General features: G+C 39.3%; 1 protein-coding gene across 1 annotated transcript in view; it reads left to right on the top strand.

Moving 5' to 3' along the window:
- Positions 1-20,181, top strand: part of alkbh3 (alkB homolog 3, alpha-ketoglutarate dependent dioxygenase) — a 73,732-nt gene that overhangs the window by 32,486 nt on the left and 21,065 nt on the right. The window contains 3 exon segments of the mRNA XM_043705474.2: positions 953-1,056; positions 4,485-4,573; positions 4,675-4,884. Of these exon segments, the coding sequence (XP_043561409.2) occupies positions 953-1,056; positions 4,485-4,573; positions 4,675-4,884 (403 nt within the window).

The raw sequence follows: 20,181 nt of genomic DNA, 5'->3' as shown, positions 1-20,181 counted from the left end.
TGAGGGGCATGGATAGGATAAATAGACAAGGTCTTTTCCCTGGGGTCGGGGAGTCCAGAACTAGAGGGCATAGATTTAGGGTGAGAGGGGAAAGATATAAAAGAGACCTAAGGGACAACTTTTTCACGCAGAGGGTGGTACGTGTATGGAATGAGCTGCCAGAGGATGTGGTGGAGGCGGTTACAATTGCAACATTTAAGAGGCATTTGGATGGGTATATGAATAGGAAGGGTTTGGAGGGATATGGGCCGGGTGCTGGCAGGTGGGACTAGATTGGGTTGGGATACCTGGTCGGCATGGACGGGTTGGACTGAACGGTCTGTTTCCGTGCTGTACATCTCTATGACTCTATGGTGAATGGCTTGGAGGGAAACTAACAGATGGTTGTGTTCCCAAGTAGTTGCTGCCATTGTCCTTCCAAATGGAAGTACACGATGAGCATTTGATTTTATTGTTTTTCTGTTTCTACCTTTAATCTTTCATTCTACGAAAACAACAAAAAAATGGAACAGTTGTATCACCAAATGGATCATAGAGTGTCAGCATTCAAATAAATGTTTACAGTGGACTGAGTAGCTAGGATCGGTAATGGTCACCATAAAACTACTAGACAATCATAAAATTCCAACTGGTTTCCTAATGTCCTTCAGGGAAGGAAACCTGTCCTTAATTGCTTTGGTCTATATGTGACTACATACCTAAGGCAATGTGTTTGACTCTTAACTGCCGTCTGGCTTACACAGCCACTCTTGTATCCAGGAATCTAAGTCACCATTTCCTTCTCAAAGGCAATAGTGATAAATAATAAATATTCACCATACCAGTGAAACTCGGTTCCCATGAATGAATAAATAACTATGAAAATTGAATCATTAAAAAATCTACTTTTTACAGCCTGTTCAGAGAGAAGATTTTCCCTTTTGTTTTTATTCACTTCTTTTTCCATTATCAGACTATACCTAAAGCCTGGTTTTATTGATCCAAAAGAAGCTGATTGGATGTTTGAACAACTGTACGCAGAAATACCCTGGAAGCAAAAATCAAACATCAGAGAGGGTTTGTTTCATTTAAGAAATTTTGTAATTTTCTTAACATATTGTATTTCTAATTGAAATATTTAGTTTAACTCAGTGCCCCAACGTTTAGAAAGTACAGGCATTTGGTTCACCACCTTGGATGTTTTTCACATTTTCTTTCCATTTGTAAGTCACCCATGCCCAATTTTCAGTCTATATGCTCGTGAACCAGCCAGTAGACAGAGTTGGTGATGTCAATTCTCACTTTTCTTTTTCTGGAGAACTCGCCTCAGTTAGATGCACTTGTCAAGAGGTCTACCGTAGAATTTATAACCTCCGAACATTATCGTAGTCTATGTCATTTCAAATCTTCGACGTTTTTCATGCCATCTGATCTCCATTTCAAAGATCCAAAAAGGTTCTTTTGTTTGGCTTCCACTGGGGTCACTGTGTCACAAGAAAAGGTAATCAGCCCAGTTCCATGGGGTCGGGTATGTTTTGTCGCCGATCATTTGGCCCCGCTGTTTTGGCTCTAAACTGTTTTGGCACTTATTAGTTTGGCGCTGAGCTATTTTGGCGCCAATTCACAATTAAAAAAAAAGTCTTGGTTGGTTAAAGAAGAGCGGATGACTAACGATCTGAGGTAATTTTCTCAACTAGCAAGAGTTGATAGTCAAAGCTGTAATGACCCGCTGTAGATTCAAATCTCATTTTGTAATCATTTTCTGATTTAACAATTGTTAATAGTCATCTACTTAAGCCCTTCTGTCTTCACATTGGAAAGCTGAAATACAATTTTCTTTCTATTTTCTTGTAGAGCCCATACCAGAAATGGCTGAAAACATTCTAAACAAGAGAGACAAACCAACATTTTCACACAATGGTTATCTATATGTGTTTGATAAATGTAGCAAAATGTAGAAATTCAATTTTATAATGAATAGGTTAAAAATAATGAATAAAAAAGAATTAGATTTATTTCTTACAATGGAATAAAAACGAATTTCTTATGGGCTCTATAAGATTTTTTTGTTCTGAATTGGTGCCAAAATAATGAGCGCCAAAACAGTTTAGAGCCAAAATGGCGGGGCCAAATGATCGGCGCCAAATAGTCCCATTCCGCTCCCATGAGTGCTCAGAAAATTCAGGTCTCAAATGATATAGGTTCCAGAAAGACTTCTCAGAAACACAAAGAGATAAATTTCCATGAGTGGGTAGCAAGAGTAGGGAACCTTTCACCCAACTAGAATTCACAACTGGAATCTAAAAGGCTCCATTCGAAACAATCTGGAAACTCGTGCAACTGAGCTGATTCTTGACCAGCTCAAATTTTTTCTGCTTGGATATCTGGATGAGGAGGGTATTTACAATATTGACTTTGCATTCATTGGGAAAACAAATGTGACTGGATGAGGACCAGCCTACAGAAACACTGTGTAAAAACACCAGACACTCTTATCAGATTCATAATCTTAAATTGTAAAATCTGCACTCTAGCCACTGACACCTCCCTGTGGGAGTAGTTGTAGTGAAAAATTATGCACATGTAAACAAAAGTAATCTTTAAGTTATTTTTACATTCCCAGGCTCGTTGATTAATGATAAACGATGAACTTGTACGAAATATGTCCAATTTGATCTGTGATATTCTGGAACCTTTAAAACTGAATGCAAATTCTTTTTAACTTGTGCAGCATCTCATTTGAATTTAAGTTGGCACCTTATTTGCAGCAATTATTGGTGAAGTGTGATGATAAAATTCTAGGTTCTGACAGAAAATGCCTGCTGAGTTAGTGTTAACAGTGCATCTATTATTTTTAAACTGTCAAGAACAGAAACTACGCGTTCTGAGCAAAAAGGCTGAGTAGCGATTTTAATAGTCACTGGAACTTTTCTTAATTTTAGTAATTTCTACAAATTCATGGTTGATCAACTTGCTTACACTTAATACTTAGTTCATAACATGCACTGACTGGTTCTGCAGTTATTAATTTTTATTGTTCAAAGTTATTTATAAATTTATTTCAAATTAACAGATAGTTGAAGTGTTTGCTGGAGCATTAACACTGAGGTTAAACCTCTGCAAGATTGTACAAGATTTTACAGTTGCTAGTCAGTTGTTCTCTTATAGAAGGACTGAACATCCATAAAATTGATTTATTCTTTTGGAGCAGTATTTCAGTATTGTGTCTTTACTCAGACATACCTTTTGCTGCAGTTAACGAATGAAACAATATTTCCAAGCTAATTCTGCCAACTTCCTGATCATTCAGAACACCAAACACTTGTGGTTCTGTGCCATGTATTTTTTTCAACCTGCAAACTTGGATGCATGCATTAATAATCCCTGTCCTGTAGTGTTATGGTGTAAGTTATTCTGTAAATGTAGTTTTATTGTTTCTCTATTACTTTGTTTTGGTTGCAAACCTCTCATTCCAATCCCAATTCTCATTTGATTTTAATGTAATGTAGTGCGATCTGATTTAATGCTATTTCTAATCACATTATAAGCCAACTTTTACTTTAAATTGGTAAACCTTTACCTGATTGAAAAGATGAATGACCCTTGGTATATAACGCATGTACATTAATTATGTTTTCTTCCTTCTGCTACATATGCAATGAGCAAACAAAAACATTCTCATTGTTTCTTAATAAATTGACCACATCTTCTGATAAAAGAACATCCGACACACATAAATGATAAACTTCCAATGGGCATGTATTTGCAGCCTGGAACTCTACAAAGATGCCTTCAACACTGGTCCTATCATTGTAGATTTGGGCTAGATAATTTGATGTTATCCAGAAATTTACATTATTCTGCCTGGAATTTTTAATCACATGTGTAAAAACAGGATGAGAAGTAATTTTCACCAAAGCTGTACTGAGCAGGCTCTCTTCTTACGCAAATGATTTTTAAATTAGACTTGTTGAAAAATTCCTGACTAGTACCCATTTCGAAGATGGCATTAAGGCAATGGCCTTAATGCTATCGGAGAGGAGGAGTGAACCAAATTAAACTTTCTTACAGATCAGTTCTTTATATGATTGTTTTGTGGTGTGATACTAGTATATTTAAAAAAAACAATAATGCCTAAAATGATAAAAGAGTAATGCAGATTTCTCTATCAAATTTCAGTCTACCTGAGGGGACTTGTATTGATTTCATGGTCATTGCTGGCTTCTGGTACCTTTTGTTGTGTCTGAAGAGTGTTTGATTGTGGCAGGGGGTACTTCACAACCAAATTTAATCCTGTCCTCGCTGGGCACCCTGTTAATATACTTTACAGCAGTCATAGAGTGATCTTGAGTGAAAATTATAGTTGATTCTCTTTATGACTAACTCCTACTCATTATAGTGAACGTCATGTTTTAAGTGTCAGTACAAAAAAACCATGGTGTGGTATATTTGGAGCTACCGGTGAAAGGAATAATTTTTGCCTGTGAATATTTTGTATGCTACAGGTAGATCATATCAAGAGCCGCGACTCACAGCTTGGTATGGAGATCTTCCTTACACATACTCCCACACAGCTATGAAATCAAACCCTCATGTATGTTATTTCACCCTCTTTAAAACTAACTATCAATCTGTAATGCTATCCTTGGTACATCAGTGTTTGGTGGTAATGCTAAGCTTTTGTGTTTCATTTAGTGGCATCCTCTGCTGATTATGCTGAAGGATCACACTGAGAAAGTAACTGGATACACCTTTAATTCTCTTCTTTGCAATTTGTACCGAAATGGCAAAGACAGCATTGATTGGCACAGTGATGATGAACCGTCACTGGGGCAAAAACCTATCATTGCATCACTTAGCTTTGGAGACACCAGGATCTTCGAAATGAGAAAAAAGCCACCACCAGTAAGTATGACTATTTTTTAAAAAGTGCTTTAGAGTCACGGTAAGACTTTGTAACTGTATTGCTTTGTTTCACATCGGGAAAGTTAGATGTTCATCATATGGATGTAATATAGTGTCAGTTATTACCTGTAAAAGAGAAAAAAAATCCACCAGATTTTTTCCTTTATTTAATCATGGATGAGGACATTGCTGGTCAGGCAGCATTTATTGTCCATCCCAAATTGCTGAGAGGACAGTTAAGAGTCAACCACATTGCTGTGAGTGCTGTGAGACATGTGAGTCAAACAGGTAAGGATGGTAGTTTCCTTCCCTAAGGGACATTAGTGAACCAGACTGTTTTTTTCCAACTATCGACAATTGATTCATGGTCATCATTAGACTGAAATTTCCAGATTTAAAAAAAAATTGAATTAAAATACCACCATCTATCATAGTGGTATTTGAACACAGATCCCCAGAACATTATCTGGGTCACTAGATTAACAGTCCAACAATAACACCACTAGGCCATTGCATCACCCAATGTTAATGGTAATTTAAGGAGAAAGATAAGTTGGTCTTTGAAGTATGATAAAACAATCCTGTAGACAATGCAATGAAAATGAAGCATTATGTTTGTCTATTAAAAGAGGGTAAGCTAAAAATAATTGAAGGAACATTAGTTATTTGTTTAAACTAAAGTGTTTCATGTATGATTTTGTCTGGCAAATATTCTCAGATAATTAGTAGTCAAACAATTAGAATGTAAATAATAGACATTCAATTCGTTAGAGAACAAAACCGTTTCTATTATTTGTAATACTGGTGGATCGCCATAAGACTATAACGTGTAAGAACAGAAGTAAGCCATTCAGTTGATTGAGTCTGCTTCACTATTCAAAGTGATCATAATTGATCTGATAATCCTCATCTCGACTTTCCTGCCTTTTTCATACAACCTTTGATAATCTTACTGATTAAAAATCTGACTATCTCAATCTTGAATATACAGCCCAGCCTTAACAGCCCTCTGTAGTAAAGAATTCTACAGGTTCACTAACCTCTGAGAGAAGAAATTCCTCCTCATCCCTGTCTTAATGTGTCACCCATTACTTGAGATTATGTTCTCTCATCCTAGACTCTTGGCAAGGGCAAACAAAATCTCTATATATTCTCTGTCAAGCCCCCTCGAGAATCTTGTATGTCTAGTGGCATTGTTCAAGATACGGAAAAAGGTCATGGTCAAATATGTGAATGGGGAGAAGGTGTACATACATCACCACGGTGCTAATTAGAGGAGAAGGTTGAGACTTGCTTAGCTTGTGAGACATGTGCTGGATTTTCAAACTGAAGTCCAGGACAGGACACATGGGTGAATTCCAGGTCCCAACATCACTTCTGAACCACCCTAACCCTATTTTCAAATTCAACAGGACTAATTGAGCAGGGGGAGAACTCAACATCCCATTAGTGGTGCCAAGCTTCTGGACTCAGGGACACAAACAGCAAAGGCAGGCAGCAACCATGTTGGATTCAAGTGGGCAACCCGTGGAGATAGGACCTGGAGAAAGAGATGATGAATGGGAAGAGAAGGAGAAGTGCTTATGCTGGTTTTTACTACAAGAGAAAATTTTATAACTTTTCACGTAAAGCAATTTACCAGGACACCGTGGAAAGGCCAACTGATGTGCAGCACACAGAAAGCTAAATGGGTTCACTGTCAAAACATTTCAAACTATCAGGCCTCTTAGAGGGCACCATAATAAACTCGAGAACCGTGAAAAGGCAGCGATTGCATTTCCTCCTCCCTCCATCTGCTCACCCACTGGACCTTTTGAAAATCTAAAACTGTCCTGAATGCACAAATTCCTAAAATGACCCCTGAGACTGTGATTATTAATTTCTGTCCACACTACGTTCTAACAATGTCTGTGGCCCAAGGACAAAGGGGTGCATCAGAACCTAATAGCAGGGGCACTGTGCACCAGGGGGCGCCTCTGTATTCAGGTCAGGTAGGGTCAGGAGCCTGAACTAAGAGTAACACTGTGGCCCATGGTTTCTGTCCCTGCCCTCGCCTGCCCCTCTGTTTTCCTTCCAGCTGCAAGCAGTTAAAGATTTGTTTATTTTTGTGCAATATATGAAACATCTACTCAAAAGTAAATCAGCATTAGATTTACTGCTAATACTGGAGAGCTAGTGGCTGATCATTTCTCTGAGGTGGGACTCTCTGCTCTTCATGGGGCAGTAATCCTATCTCCAGTCTATTAATTTGCCAATCGACCTAGGGACCACAGCATCCGATGAGATCTAGCATTGTAGTCTGCTCCCTTATTTGGGCTTCCTTTTGATAATCATGAAAGATCTGGGAAGTCCCAAGACTTCAAACATGATATTAGAGATATTTCAAACACAAAGGTAATGTGGAGTTAAATTCTGTAATTTTTTTTTTGTTTTTACAAATCTTGTTTCGAGAAGGAAATATGGAGCTTAATGGAGAAGCCTACATGGTGGCTGACAAAACTTGCATCGGTTCAGTTTCTTGTATCTCTTACCCATTATTTTTGTTTGCAATTTCACTGTGATGTTTTGATAAACTATCCTCTTCTACTATCTACTAATGTGGAAGTGGATTTGTGTACATCAACACCTCTTTACATGAAAATAGCTAGTACATCTCCAGAAACAGTTTTTCCTCTTGATTCCAGATTATAAGTTTTTCAGTAATTGCATCTTTCCTACATTTAAATTCTTCCTTGTTAAAGTTGTCCATAGTAAGTGTTAGTTCTTGCAAATATATTAACAATACTCCATTTCTGTATTGTCAGAATGACTGCGCCATTTGGCTCAGGTGAGTCACAACATTGTCCAGTTAAACATCATGAAGACCTGATCCGTTCAGTCACAGCTGAGATTCAGATCTCCACCCTATTTCTCAACAAGGCAACCTTTTTCCATCTCACCATCTCCAGCACTAAATCCTACTTTCACTTTTACCTTGATTTCTCTAATGATCGCCTTCATAGCCACCATTCCATAGCATACAAATTGCAACTGCATATGTCCTGTTCCACACTCAAATCCAGCTTACTTTTCAGCCCATTCTTCCTAACTATCAAATAGCTCCCTGACACCCACCCCCCACCTATGTATTGAACTTTAAATCCTCAACATTGTCTGCTTCTTGCAGCTTCACATTCAATTTGCAGCTTTTTGGCTTATGGTTCTTCCTCTTGTGGCCATCTAATGAATTCACTGCTGTATTGACAATAGAATCCTAAACTGTATGGGTACCTCCCTAGAATTTCTACATTGAACTCTTGTATCTTTTCATTTCTTCCTTTATGAGCTTTCTTAGCATCTTTTCTGATAAAGCTTCTGTTCATCTAAATTAAACTTGTTCCTATAGATAAGAATCTATTCCTCTTTACTTATAATTGAGAAGAGCAATTTTTAAAATGCTATATAAATCTATGCTGTCATTATTAGTTTATTGTTGAAAAGTCAATTTCATATACAGTATTTTCAAAATTCTTCAGCAATTTTATTTACTTGCTTTTCGCGTATTGGATTAGTATTTGTGTTGCAGTAAATACTGTTTAAAAATTAATCAAAAACTCTATATTAACTATTGTGGCGATGCTGCTGCTGCTTTAACAAGGTTTTGCTGTCCTTGGCATTGTTTTTCAGAGAGGTCGTAAAAGACATAGACTCTGAAAAGTTTGGGGTTGAAGGGTTTTAGGGCCAATTTGATTATAGCTAACAAATACTACCTCATGCAAAAGGCTTTTAAATGTTTTAAAAACATTTGTACAATGAAAGAGGAGTGGCCAGTTCTGTCAACTCAGCTTTTCTTTGGTTTGGTTTGGTTTTTAGCAGTTGTGTTGTAAAAGCTGCTGAAGCCAAAGAAGCAGGTCCAAGGTGATAGTCCTCTCTCTGACTTTTCTCCTGTAAGAACCTGTTTTGATTTTTCCTGTTGTGCCAAGGGGTGTTTATGGGAATTGTTGAATGTATTTGGAACACCATCATTAAGTTGGTCTAGTCTGTTGGGTTTTCGGAGAGGTTAAGTTATTCGGTACTCTGTTCTCTTTTGTTTGTGTTTTATTTGGTTCTTGTAAATAAATTCTGTTTTGTTTGAAACCAAGTGGTTTGACCAGCTGTATCTCTCCTGCAATTTATGTGTTACACCTGCTTAAACCAACTAGCAAAGTTAGGGTCTGGGCTACTTCCTTGAAATATTTTGAGGGGGTCTGTCCTGGTCCATAACACTGTAACTCAGCCAGGTGGACATCATAGAATATGAGTTCCCTGATTGGGACTGTTAACCTGGTCCAATCAGGGAGCCCTAGCTGACAGATATAAGCAGGAATGTCAGATGTTCTGTTCACACTGAGAGCTGGCTCTGAGAGAACTGAATTAGTGTCGAGAACTCTCCACATGTAAATAAAGGATAAATGGTATCGGGATAACAGGCTCTCTGGAGTTATTTCATTAACATAAGGCCCCACTTGCCTCAGCTGGGTCACATGCGCAGATGTAAGGAAATTCCTGGCTCCAGAAACCAAACATCTTAAGTATGACCCCCACACTCCCAATTTGTAATTGCTGGATTGGAAGTCCATCTGAATGGCTTGCGAAGAGCTATGGACTCTGCTAGTTGATGAGGTGGGCTGGGAAGATTGCTTGCATTGGGACTGCATTGTGTTCAAAAATTAAAGTCAAAGAATAAAATATAGAATGTTGTCCCACTCCTGACACTTTGCACCACCCTTGACCTGCACAGGTGCTGCATCCATGCCAACCCATGCAACCTAATGCCCTCAACCCACCCCTGTAGTCACTTTATTCCCATACCACTTAATGCTCCTTTATCTATCTCAGTAGCTCCTCATACCCCCTACACGAACTTAGTGCTACCTCATGCCATCCTATGTTCACATTTTCCAAGCACACAAGACAAAGGCAACCTTCTATAATTTAAAATTTTATATTGCAAAGTATACTTTATTGTGAGAACCACTCCCATTCATTAAAAGAAAAGAGAACCATTCACAGGTTTGATAATTCTTGACGTTGTTGACAGTTCTTGGAAAGCTTCAGGCTTCTTTTACAGCCTCACAGTTTCAAGGGGTTATGTACCTTTTAAGCACAATCTTTCCTATTATTAACAGATGGGAAAGTAAGGGCTGCAGATGCTGGAGATCAGAGCTGAAAATGTGTTGCTGGAAAAGCGCAGCAGGTCAGGCAGCATCCAAGGAGCAGGAGAATCGACGTTTCGGGCATAAGCCCTTCTTCAGGAATGATTCCTGAAGAAGGGCTTATGCCTGAAACGTTGATTCTCCTGTTCCTTGGATGCTGCCTGACCTGCTGCGCTTTTCCAGCAACACATTTTCAGCTACTATTAACAGATTCAAAGGTTGCGTGACCCAGCCAACAATCCTGACCAACCTGACAAAGGGTACTTGATCCCACCCTTCCAAACTGTCTCAAGATCATACCCAAAGAGGTATGTTGACCCTCAACAAAGGCGTAGCCTGGCTATCCAATTGAATCCGCAAAGTTCAGACCTGCTCTAAGGAGGTCTAGTGTGTGTACGCTGAGTTCAGTGTTTCAGAGAGGCCAAAATGCTGCTTCAGTGAAGGTGATTTAAATGGTTAGCTGCTTCCTTAAAGTGCATATGCAAAATCCAGCCTGAAATAATTCCCCGGATTGTTGGTTGTGCTGAAAATTCGGGGCCTAATTGGCCGAAAAGTTAGCCTTTGGAGCTGTTATCCAGACATAGTGGCAGTTTTGACAATTTGTTTTTATTGTAGTCACACAGCATAGACAAAATGAGCCGAATGGCCCTCTTCTCAGCTGTTCCATTTCCATAGTTCTATGTCTGTGCTGACCAACAAACACCAAATTATACTAATCCCATTTACCTACACTTGGTCCAAACCCTCCTGTGCACTGGAATTTTAAGTGCTCAGCCAGTTGTTTCTTAAATGTTGCAAGAGTACCTGCCTCCATTATCCTCTCAGGCAGTGCGTTTCATATTTCTACATCCGCTGATGTTCCTTCAGTCTTCAAAATGATGAAAACAGTGAGTCCAAAATGCAAAACAAAGAGCATATCTTTAACCTGATGTTATTTTAAAGGCTGAAATATTTTGAAGAGCTTGAATAGATTACACTAGAAAAACCTAAAAGCAGAAGGGTGATGGAAGAAAATAAAAAGCTGTATTATTTCATACTTGTGGTTAATTTTAGAAAGATACCAAGCAAGACCTACAATTGGTTTGCATGCCAAGTAAACTAAGATAAAGAGGCATGTTTAAAATATGTTATAATATTGGGGATGAGGAAGAAATATTCCTTCCACAGCCATTATAAATGAGCTTCTGACTCCAGTGATTCAAAAACAGAAAATGCACAGATCCATCATCATCTGAAAAATAAACTTCAGTCTGATTCTTCATAAATTCATGCAGTGTGGAAGTAGGCCATTTGGCCCATTGAGTCCACATTGACCCTCGGAAAAGCATCTCACCCAGACCCATCCCCTCACTCTATCCTCTTAACCCTACATTTCCCATGGCTAATCCACCTAACCTGCACATCCATGGACACTATGGGCAGTTTAGCATGGCCAATCTGTCTAACCTGCACATTTTTGGACTGTGGGAGGAAACCCATACAGACACAGGAAGAATATGCAAACTCACATAGATAGTAACCCAAGGGTGGAAATGAACCGGGGTTCCTGATGTTATGAGGCAGTACTGCTAACAACTGAGCCACTGTGCTGCCCTGTTTCTTGTCTTTTAGCTGGTGGACATTTTTATTTTCCAAGTTTTCTGTTTTTCACTTTTTTGTATGTTTTTCATCAATGATTCATAGCAATGATTCATTGTGAGTGCCACAGAATAGCAACATAAATATTAATAACCTCTACTCCATATATTAAGAGGGAAACCCTGTCATCAAAATTCCATCCAGAGTTTAAGCACATAATCTGGGCAGACACTTCAAAGGAAATGGTGCAGACAGTGATGTAATATTAAACCAATAACTTGTTTGCCTATTCTAGTGGAAATACAAATAAGTCCATGGAACTATTCAGACAGAAATTTGGTTTTCTCCTGACATCCTGGCCAACATTATTCTCTCAACCTGTAATATCAAAAATATATCGCTAGTAATCGTTTGGAAGTACAAGTCTGCAATATCCCACAGTTGAAAAAAACCCCACAGTTTATTGAAGCATTTTGTATTGCACTCATCAGGATGACATGCGCATGTTCATTCTATTCGTGAAGAATAGAGCCCTGTGTCTTAATATATGTAGCTTGCAATATATGCAAATAGAACACACTTCATATTTGACTGAAAAACTGAATTTGGTCGTCAACGTAATTTTTTGTATGTACACATTACTACAGTATATCTATTTCAGCTCAACAAAATAGTTGTCAGCCATTGTCTGGTTCATTTCTCAGAGAAATGCCTTGAGAAATCAATATCAACCTACTTAGTATAAAATTTCAACAAAGCTTGGCAATTAACTGTCAGTCATCACCTCATTGCTGTATTTTCCTCAGTAATGCCTCTGTCAATCAGAGCCACTTGCCAATCAATCTTTTCTCTCATACAATAAAAATGTTGTCTTCCTTTCACTGCTGTATTTCTTGCAAATTGTCCTGAGTGCAAGGTAAAAAGCTTCAACGAAATGTGTTTTTTTTCAGCATTACTCAAATACGGATTTATTGTTAATTTGTTTTGTTTGTTATCAGGAGGATATTGTTGTCTTTATTGCTCAATTTATGCACAAAATGGTGACAACCTTCAAACTGAGATGAAGTCAGGGCATGGTTAGGAATATGGGACTGGGATATCATAACAATTACAGAAACATGGCTCAGAGATGGACAGGACTGGCAGTGTAATGTTCCAGGATACAAATGCTACAGGAAGGGCAGAAAGGGAGGAAAGAGAGGAGGGGGAGTGGCTTATTTGATAAGGGATAGCATTACAGCTGTACTGAGGGAGGATATTCCCGGAAATACATCCAGGGATGTTACTTGGGTGTAACTGAGAAATAAGAAAGGGATGATCATCTTATTGGGATTTTATTATAGACCCCCTAATAGTCAGAGGGAAATTGAGAAACAAATTTGTAAGGAGATCTCTGGTATCTGTAAGAATAATAGGGTGGTTATGGAAGGGAATTTTAACTTTCCAAACATAGACTTGGGACTGCCATAGTGTTAAGGGTTTAGATGGAGAGGAACTTGTTAAATGTGTACAAGGAAATTTTCTGATTTGGTATGTGGATGTACCTACTAGAGAAGGTTCAAAACTTGACCTACTCTTGGGAAATAAGTAGGGCAGGTGACTGAGATGTCAGTGGGGAAGCACTTTGGGGCCAGTGACCATAATTCTATTAGTTTTAAAATAGTGATGGAAAAGGATAGACAGCATCTAAAAGTTGAAGTTCCAAATTGGAAGAAGGCTAATTTTGATGGTATTAGGCAAGTACTTTCAAAAGCTGATTGGGGCAGATATTTGCAGATAAAGGGACGGCTGGAAAATGGGAAGCCTTCAGAAATGAGATAACGAGAATCCAGAGACAGTATATTCCTGTTAGGGTGAAAGGAAAGGCAGGTAGGTATAGGGAATGCTGGATGACAAAAAAAATTGAGTGTTTGGTTAAGAAAAAGAAGGAAGCATATGTCAGGTATAGACAGGATCGATCGAGTGAATCCTCAGAAGAGTATAAAGGCAGTAAGAGTATACTTAAGACGGGAATCAGGAGGGCAAAAAGGGGACATGAGATAGCTTTGGCAAATAGAATTAAGGAGAATCCAGTGAGTTTTTACAAATGCATTAAGGACAAAAGGTAACTAAGGAGACAATAGGGCCCCTCAAAGATCAGCAAGGTGGCCTTTGTGTGGAGCTGCAGGAGATGGGGGAGATACTAAGCTAGTATTTTGCATCAGTGCTTACTGTGGAAAAGAACATGGAAGATATAGAATGTACGGAAATAGATGGTGACATCTTCAAAGGGATCCATATTACAGAGGAGGAAGTGCTGGATGTCTTGAAAAACATAAAATTAGATACAATACCCAGGACCTGATCAAGTGTACTCTAGAACTCTGTGGGAAGCTAAGGAAGTGATTGCTGGATCCCTGGAGATATTGTTGGAGATATTTGTATCATCGATAATCACAGGTGAGGTGCCGGAAGTTTGGAGGTTGGCTAACATGGTGGAAGATTGATGAGGGCAGAATGGTGGAGGAGATCTATAGGACTGAAGTAAGGTGTTCGACAAGGTTCCCCATGGGAGACTGATTAGCAAGGTTAAACCTCATAGAAGACCCCCAGGGAGGACTAGCCATTTGGATACAGAACTGGCTCAAAGGTAGAAGACAGAGGTGGAGGGTTGTTTTTCAGACTGGAGGCCTGTGACCAGTGGAGTGCCACAAGGATCGGTGCTGGATCCACTACTTTTTGTCATTTACATAAATGATTTGGATGTGAGCATAAGAGGTGTAGTTAGTAAGTTTGCAAATGACACCAAAACTGGAGAAGGTTACCTCAGATGGGCCAATGGGCTGAAGAATGTCAGATGGAGTTTAATTCAGATAAATGTGAGATGCTGCATTTTGGGAAAGCAAATCTTAGCAGGGCTAATACACTTATTGGTAAGGTCCTGGGGAGTGTTGCTGAACAAAGAGACCTTGGAGTGCAGGTTCATAGCTCCCTGAAAGTAGAGTCACAGGTAGATAGGATAGTGAAGAAGGTGTTTGATATGCTTTCCTTTATTGGTCAGAGTATTGAGTACAGGAGTTGGGAGGTCATGCTGTGGCTGCAGAGGACATTGGTTAGGCCACTGTTTGAATATTGCGTGCAATTCTGGTCTCCATCCTATCAGAAGGATGTTGCAAAAATTGAAAGAGTTCAGAAATGATTTACAAGGATGTTGCCAGGGTTGGAAGATTTGAGCTATAGGGAGAGGTTGAAAAGGCTGGAGCTGTTATCCCGGAATGTCGGAGGCTGAGGGGTGACCTTGTGGAGGTTTATAAAATTATGAGGAGTATGGATAGGATAAACCGACAAAGTCTCTTCCCTGGGGTGGGGGAATCCAGAATTAGAGGGCATAGGTTTAGAGTGAGAGGGGAAAGATATAAAAGAGACCTAAGGGGCAACTTTTTCATGTAGAGGGTGGTATGTGTATGGAATGAGCTGCCAGAGGAGGTGGTGGAGGCTGGTGCAATTGCAACATTTAAAAGGCATCTAGTTGGGGATGTGAATAGGAAGAGTTTGGAGGGATATGGGCCGGGTGCTGGCAGGTGGGATTAGATTGGGTTGGGATATCTGGTCGGTTGGACCAAAGGGTCTGTTTCCGTGCTGTAAATCTCTATGATTGTATGATCCTATGATCTGCAGGATATTGTGTTGAAGATATAAAACAAAAGTATTTAATTTCAAGTTAAATCTTTATCAGAGGACTCTAAACTTGTCATTTTTTTGTATTGAATTTTTGAATATTTTTGTGTCGAAACTTGAAGGCTGATGACTGACAGAACCAGCTAAGATGTGTAAATTATTTTGATATTTGGGAGCATCATTTATATGCACACCAGAATTTACTAGATATATTCAACCTTATGAGGTTCTTTATAGTTCAGCTTCTCCATGTTACTTTGGTCTTTATGCAAAGCAGCGATGTCATCAACACTTAAATTTTAAACAGTGAAAACATGTTTGACATTTTAATGCCACATGAAACAAACAATTTTTAAAAGAGAAAACAACTCCAATAGTGGAACTCCTTTTCGCATCAACCAAACTTTGTGTTATGGCTTTTTAATAATGAAAAACTTATCAAAGGTTCTTGAGTGATTGTATTTTTGTGGAATTTCTAATATTAAGGGAGATTTAAGAACTTTCTTTTATTGCTCTTTAGTGCACTTGGTATGAACTTTCCAAAAGTTAGTGCAGTACATTACTAATAGTCATAAAAATTGTAACCAAAGTTGTTGTAATTTTTCAATTTTGAAGTATAGCTAAGATGATCAAGTTTTTTTACAAAGCTGCCTGCAAGATTTCATGGTAATCCTGCATTTTCAGCTGGTCTTGACTGGTAGTTGTTGACTAACCAGGTCTGTAACTAACTGGAACCATTCTGTGGAAATGTGAACAGTGATTGTTCAATGAATATAAGAACTTAGTGCATCTTCATTTTGTTTCTAGATTACAACAAATATATTTGATTAGCAGATATAGCATGTGGATTTTGTTGCTTTAAAAAAAATTGTCCTCGATGCATTTCTCATAATGGCTATCCCTTTTGAAAAAGAGCTTTATTCATCATTAAACCAATAAACTGACTCATCAACCAGTTTTGGAATCTTTCAGCATGGATTCAGACCTAAGTCCAAACTTGGCCCATTTCTTATCCATTTATTTTAACAATCGTTAGGAATCTATATAAACTTAATTAAAAACCTGCAATCTTTTTAACCTAGTGAACAATTTCAAGTGTAGGATTTTGATTTTGGCTTTTAAACTACTTTGTAAAAAATCTTGAAATATTTACAAAATAATAAATAACTTCCAATTAATACCATTTACTTGTATAAAGTAGAAGCTCCGAACCCTAACATCTAATTCGATTCCACTTCCCGGTTATATGTTTAGGTTGAACCCAGTGATCCACAGTCTTGGCCTCCTTAGGGAAGAGTTTCATTCCCATACTCCAACACGAATTCCCATGAGTTCAAAACTCAACTGTCTATACCATGTTGCTAATTGCCAATACAGTTGATTTTACATTTCTCATCCTTTTCATGGGCAAGTTATTCAGCTGAGTTGGCTAGATGATGCGAGTGTGATGCAGTATGAAGGCAACAGTATAGATTCAATCTCTACTGGCTATGGTTGTTCATAAAGCCCTCCTGTCTCACCTTAGCCCACACATGGTTACCCTAAAACTAAACATAATTGTCTCTTAGTAATGGACAGAGATGTCTATGGTCTTATGTGGACTTTGGCACCTTATCATAGTGATAAACACATACCTTCATTCTAATTTGTATCTGCCAATTTTTCAGATTTCTATTGGTTTTTGACACTGCTGCTCTCTATGACCTTTTGTTCAGTTGATAGCAGAGTTATTCATTATTGCTTGATCCTGGAATTTCCTTTCCCTAAATGTACACATACACTTTCTCCAGTTTTGTTCTTTATCACCTCTGCTACTTAGGGTATTCAAGGTTAATTTTTTGCCCCTGTTCATCACTCTGTTTGTTTTTAATCAATACATTTTTAAAAAGAATGGACAAATTTCAATAAGACTTGGTACACCAATAAGGTCTAGATTAACAAAAAAAAATTGTATTTGACAAAGATGCAGATCTGAATCCGGATTCCAGAATTCTTTTAAAGATCTGTTAATATTGAGAAATGTGGTGAAGCAATTTTTTTTTGGAATGTTGATTGTTTTAGAATGTTGTGGATGAACTCCGCTGCTGCACTGCAATTTGCCACAGCTGTAAAAATATGAACAAGCTGTTGGATGTGAACACTCCTCAGTGAGATGGGATCTCAGGCTAAAATTATTTATTTTTCTGAATTTATTGTTATGTGATATTAACCAGACAGGGAGAAACCTCAAGGAAAAGCTGCATAATTGCAATATTGTTGTGTTAACACAGCATGATAGAGGGATGCACTGTACCGAGTGCTCTCTTCGCTTTGCTTTCTTGCCTGTTTTACTTAACTTAGAGCCATAGAGTCATAGAGGTGTACAGCATGGAAACAGACCCTTCGGTCCAACCCGTCCATGTCGACCAGATATCCCAACCCAATCTAGTCCCACCTGCCAGCACCCGGCCCATATCCCTCCATGTTGAAACTTTATTGCTGGAACAGCACAGCAGGTCAGGCAGCATCCAGGGAACAGGAGATTCGACGTTTCGGGCACAGGCCCTTCTTCAGGAAACATTCCTGAAGAAGGGCCTGTGCCCGAAACGTCGAATCTCCTGTTCCCTGGATGCTGCCTGACCTGCTGTGCTGTTCCAGCAATAAAGTTTCAACTTTGATCTCCAGCATCTGCAGACCTCACTTTCTCCCCATATCCCTCCATACCCATCCAAATGCCTCTTAACTGTTGCAATTGTACCAGCCTCCACCACATCCTCTGACAGCTCATTCCATACACGTACCAACTTCTGCATGAAAACATTGCCCCTTAGGTCTCTTTTATATCTTTCCCCTCTCACCCTAAACCTATGTCCTCTAGTTCTGGACTCCCCGACCCCAGGGAAAAGACTTTGTCTATTTATCCTATCCATGCCCCTCATAATTTTGTAAACCTCTATAAGGTCACCCCTCAGCCTCTGACGCTCCAGGAAAAACAGCCCCAGCGTGTTCAGCCTCTCCCTGAAGCTCAGATCCTCCAACCCTGGCAACATCCTTGTAAATCTTTTCTGAACCCTTTCAAGTTTCACAACATCTTTCCGATAGGAAGGAGACCAGAATTGCACGCAATATTCCAACAGTGGCCTAACCAATGTCCTGTACAGCCGCAACATGACCTCCCAACCCCTGTATTCAATACTCTGACCAATAAAGGAAAGCATACCAAACGCCGCCTTCACTATCCTATCTTCCTTTGACTCCACTTTCAAGGTGGTATGAACCTGCACTCCAAGGTCTCTTTGTTCAGCAACACTCCCTGGGACCTTACCATTAAAGTCCTGCTAAGATTTGCTTTCCCAAAATGCAGCATCTCAAATTTATATGAATTAAACACCATCTGCCACTTCTCAACCCATTGGCCCATCTGGTCAAGATCCTGTTGTAATCTGAGGTAACCCTCTTCGCTGTCAACTACATCTCCAACTTTGGTGTCATCTGCAAACTTACTAACTGTATCTTTTATGCTCGCATCCAAATCATTTGTGTAAATGACAAAAAGTAGAGGGCCCAGCACTGATCCTTGTGGCACTCCACTGGTCACAGGCCTCCAGTCTGAAAAACAACCCTCCACCACCACCCTCTGTCTTCTACCTTTGAGCCAGTTCTCTATCCAAATGGCTAGTTCTCCCTGTATTCCATGAGATCTAACCTTGCTAATTAGTCTCCCATGGGGAACCTTGTTGAACGCCTTACTGAAGTCCATATAGATCACATCTACTGCTCTGCCCTCATCAATCTTCTTTGTTACTTCTTCAAAAAACTCAAACAAGTTTGTGAGACATGATTTCCCACACACAAAGCCATGTTGACTATCCCTAATCAGTCCTTGCCTTTCCAAGTACATGTACATCCTGTCCCTCAGGATTCCCTCCAACAACGTGCCCACCACCGAGGTCAGGCTCACCGGTCTATAGTTCCCTGGCTTGTCATTACCACCCTTCTTAAACAGTGGCACCACATTTGCCAAACTCCAGTCTTGCGGCATCTCACCTGTGACTATCGATGATACAAATATCTCAGCAAGAGGCCCACTTCTCTAGCTTCCAATAGAGTTCTCGGGTACACCTGATCAGGTCCTGGGGATTTATCCACTTTTAACCATTTCAAGACATCCAGCACTTCCTCCTCTGTAATCTGGACATTTCTGGACATTTCCCTACAGTCTATTTCTTCCACAGTAAATAATGATGCAAAATATTCATTTAGAATCTCCCCCATTTTCTGTGGCTCTACACAAAGGCAGCCTTGCTGATCTTTGAGGGGCTCTATTCTCTCCCTAGTTACCCTTTTGTCCTTAATATATTTGTAAAAACCCTTTGGATTCTCCTTAATTCTATTTGCCAAAGCTATCTCATGTCCCCGTTTTGCCCTCCTGATTTCCCTCTTGAGTATACTCCTACTTTCTTTATACTCTTCTAAGGATTCACTCGATCTATCCTGTCTATACCTGACATATGATTTCTTCTTTTTCTTAACCAAACCCTCAATTTCTTTAGTCACCCAGCATTCCCTATACCTACCAGCCTTGCCTTTCACCCTGACAGGAATATACTTTCTCTGGATTCTCGTTATCTCATTTCTGAAGGCTTCTCATTTTCCAGCCATCCCTTTACCTGCGAACATCTCCCACTCCCAATCAGCTTTTGAAAGTTCTTGCCTAATACCGTCAAAATTGGCTTTTCACCAATTTAGAACTTCAACTTTTAGATCTGGTCTATCCTTTTCCATCACTATTTTAAAACAAATATAATTATGGAATTATGGTCGCTGGCCCCAAAGTGCTCCCCCAATGACACCTCAGTCACCTGCCCTGCCTTATTTCCCAAGAGTAGGTCAAGTACATCCACACACT

Source organism: Chiloscyllium plagiosum, unplaced genomic scaffold (assembly GCF_037043375.1).
Source record: "Chiloscyllium plagiosum isolate Xiang-an unplaced genomic scaffold, Cpla_swu_hap1 HiC_scaffold_18, whole genome shotgun sequence".
Taxonomy (NCBI): Eukaryota; Metazoa; Chordata; class Chondrichthyes; order Orectolobiformes; family Hemiscylliidae; genus Chiloscyllium; species Chiloscyllium plagiosum.
The sequence above is the reverse complement of the archived record's forward strand: the minus strand, read 5'-3'. Positions and strand labels throughout refer to the sequence as shown.